The 3,015-nt window shown below is 40.3% G+C and overlaps 1 protein-coding gene across 1 annotated transcript in view; it reads right to left on the bottom strand.

The window, feature by feature from the left end:
- The window catches only part of GSAP (gamma-secretase activating protein), an 87,507-nt gene continuing 84,492 nt past the window's right edge, over positions 1–3,015 (bottom strand). Inside the window, exons 28-31 of the mRNA XM_006834400.1 lie at positions 2,675–2,736; positions 1,226–1,327; positions 966–1,065; positions 1–83 (exon numbers count right to left, since the gene is read on the bottom strand). Of these exons, the coding sequence (XP_006834463.1) occupies positions 1–83; positions 966–1,065; positions 1,226–1,327; positions 2,675–2,736 (347 nt within the window). The remainder of the gene's footprint in view (positions 84–965; positions 1,066–1,225; positions 1,328–2,674; positions 2,737–3,015) is intronic.

The raw sequence follows: 3,015 nt of genomic DNA, 5'->3' as shown, positions 1-3,015 counted from the left end.
TTATAGTCCTAAGAGCATTGTGGTGTGTTTCAGAGCTGTTTCCCCTACAAACTTAGCATCCACGTTGTCGTGTCCTTCAGAAGCTGGAAACAGAGAGAGAAGAGTTACTATGAAGCCAGCGATCACATAGCTTTGTGCTCTCACCTCCAGTAGAAATCATGTTGTTGCTGCTAAGTGCCGTTGACTCAGTTCTGACCCATAGCAATCCTGTATAGGGTTTCCCAGAAGCAGCTGGTGGGTTTGAACTGCCGACCTTGTGGTTTGCAGTCCAGTGCTGATCCTACAGCACCATACCAGGAGTCATATTTTAATTTTAAAAAACTCTTTTATTGATATATTATCTATATTATAAAACATTAATGTTGTCATTGTATAAGAACAAACATTAAACCTCAGCACCAAGAAAGGGCAGTCACACTCACCCAATGGGCTGCGTTGTTATTGTTGTTATAAGTGCCATTGAGTCAGTTCCGACACACAGTGACCCTGTACAGGGTTTCTGAGAAACCAATGATCTTGCAGCTAGCAGTCCAGTGCTTATCCTACAGTGCCACACCAGGAATTAAATGGGCTTTAAATGCTTTTAAAACTTCAGTCTAGTAATTATTCCTTTGATACTTTACTCAGGTACTAATGTGTACATTATAAGGAGCTCTGGTAGCGTAATGGTTACGAATCAGGCTGAGAACCGCAAGGTCAGCAGTTCAAAACTACCAGCTGCTCCACGGGAGAAAAATGAGGCTTTCTGCTCCCGTAAAGATTAACAGCCTCAGAAATCCTGTACAGGGTCGCTATAAGTCGGAACCGACTCCACGGCACACAATAACAACAACGTGTATATTGCTAACTAAAGCCAATTGCAGTAAGTAGGGAGTACAATATTTGGGGAAGAAAGTACTCAGCTGTGAATGAAGAATGACCTGATGTGTCAAGGGAAAGCAGGAAAACCCTGAGCCCCTAGTTACCTTGGCTGGAGGTCTCTATATATGTCAGCATGTCAATAAAGTAGTTCAGAGGCAGAAATTCTACACTGAATGATGACTTGTCAATCATAGAATTTCGAGGCTGAAACAGAAACCACTCTGGTATTAAAGCTGGTTTTCCAAAACAAGCACACATTTAATTAACTAAGGTGATAATTACAATTGCTGCTCATATAGATACGTTGGAATTTGCAAATAGGACCCAAAACACAGTTAGCATGACTGCTTTCACACACACTCACTTGTTTCTTATAGTTCTGAAGCAACTGCTTCACGTGGTTCCGTGCAATAATGCTGGAACTCATGGGATGATCCCAAAGTCGACTAATCTTCTGACCAATTAACTGTAAGGCAAATTGAAAATATATTGAGAGTGTAGTCCACACTGCATTAAATAAATATACCTCTGGTAGCGTAGTGGTTACGAATCAGGCTGCGAACCTTAAGGTCAGCGGTTCAAAACTACCAGCCGCTCCGCGGCAGAAAGATGAGGTTTCTACTCCCGTGAAGATTTACACCCTCGGAAACCCTGTACAGGGTCGCTATGGGTCGGAACCGACTCAACGGCACTTAACAACAACAACAACACAGCTATTCACTATTTTTTAATTGTTATTCCAAAATACCTACTTAGTACAAAAGACAGGCACTATAGGGTTAACAGACCCATGGCAAAAGGCCATGTTTCTAAGAGATATGAATTTTAAATAAATATCCCCTCAAGTGCTACCCTGAGGAAGGCAGTTTATACTCTGATGACGCCAAATTTTTCTGATATGGAATTTGTCTACTGCTCTTCAAAAGTAGGGATTTGCATGCCAGCCCTAAAAGATGTTTTGACAGGAAACTAAAAGGACAAGGCCTATTTTTTTTTTAGCAACTCCTCTGCCAGTGTCTTGACCAGAAAACATTAATTCACTTAGGCTGTGAGGCAAAAAATTAAATTTGGAGACCAAAGTAAATGTTCAGAGATATTCCCCAGAGAGATCTAAGGATGGAAAATATGTTCTCTATTCTTGCCTTTGTAAACCTAGTAGGTTCAGAAAGGCAGCAGACAACCCTTCGTGGGAGGATGGGAAGGGTCCTGCCAGAGAGACAAGTGTTCAAGGTACGTGAACAGCGACAGAGCTGGCCAGAGCTCTTAGGGTCAGGAAGTTCAGAGATTCAGAGGCTCTGAAGACCTTGCCCTGGAATTTCATATTTTCTTAGCATTTCTGAGTAAGAGAGTTAACATCCTCCATGAAAACAAGGAGTGCCTTTGTAACACTTTCTTTCATGTCTCTCATTCTTCCTTTGACATGGAGATGTTTTCCTGCTCTGGTGGAAACCATAGTATGAGGAAATACAGTTCCAGAACCTTCTGACCTTACCTGTATTTAAATGTCTTATCAGTTTACATGCCAAAAGTACATGCTTCACTTCAGACTCAACAGCTGTAAATATTAGTGTGTTTTCCTAAGAGGAGAAAATGTCCAAGTATTCCAGGTGACTGTGCCAAGACGATACAAAGCCAATGGAGCAAAGCACTTGGTAGAACAGCAGACAGGGATGGAGAGAGATAGGATTTCTTGGAAAGGACTGAAAATGAAAATAATTCAATCCACAGGAAGTACGTGCTCGTCTTCCAATAAGAAATTAAAGGAGACCCATCCCAAGGCTTAGGGAGAAAATAAAATATAATTCAGAATTACCAGAGGAATCCGCACAATGATGCTAAATTTTAGTTTTTCATTCCTCTCTGTATTGTCCAAATCTAAAAGAAAGTCAGAGATTAACAAGCAAAACAAATCTCCGTTTTACTACATCAGAAAGTATTCAGTGATTTATTTAATTCCTCAGTGATTTATTTAATACCAGTAAGTAGTTAATACCTCGGCAGGTACTCAGCGATTTATTTAATACCAGTGAGGATTTAATACCTCAGCAGATAATCAGTAATTTATTTAATACCTCAGTGATTTATTTAATACCAGTGAGGATTTAACACCCTGGCAGGTAATCAGTGATTTATTTAATACCTCAGTGATTTATT

This window comes from Chrysochloris asiatica, unplaced genomic scaffold (genome assembly GCF_000296735.1).
Source record: "Chrysochloris asiatica unplaced genomic scaffold, ChrAsi1.0 scaffold00010, whole genome shotgun sequence".
NCBI lineage: Eukaryota > Metazoa > Chordata > Mammalia > Afrosoricida > Chrysochloridae > Chrysochloris > Chrysochloris asiatica.
This window is presented reverse-complemented; position numbering and strand designations above follow the sequence as displayed.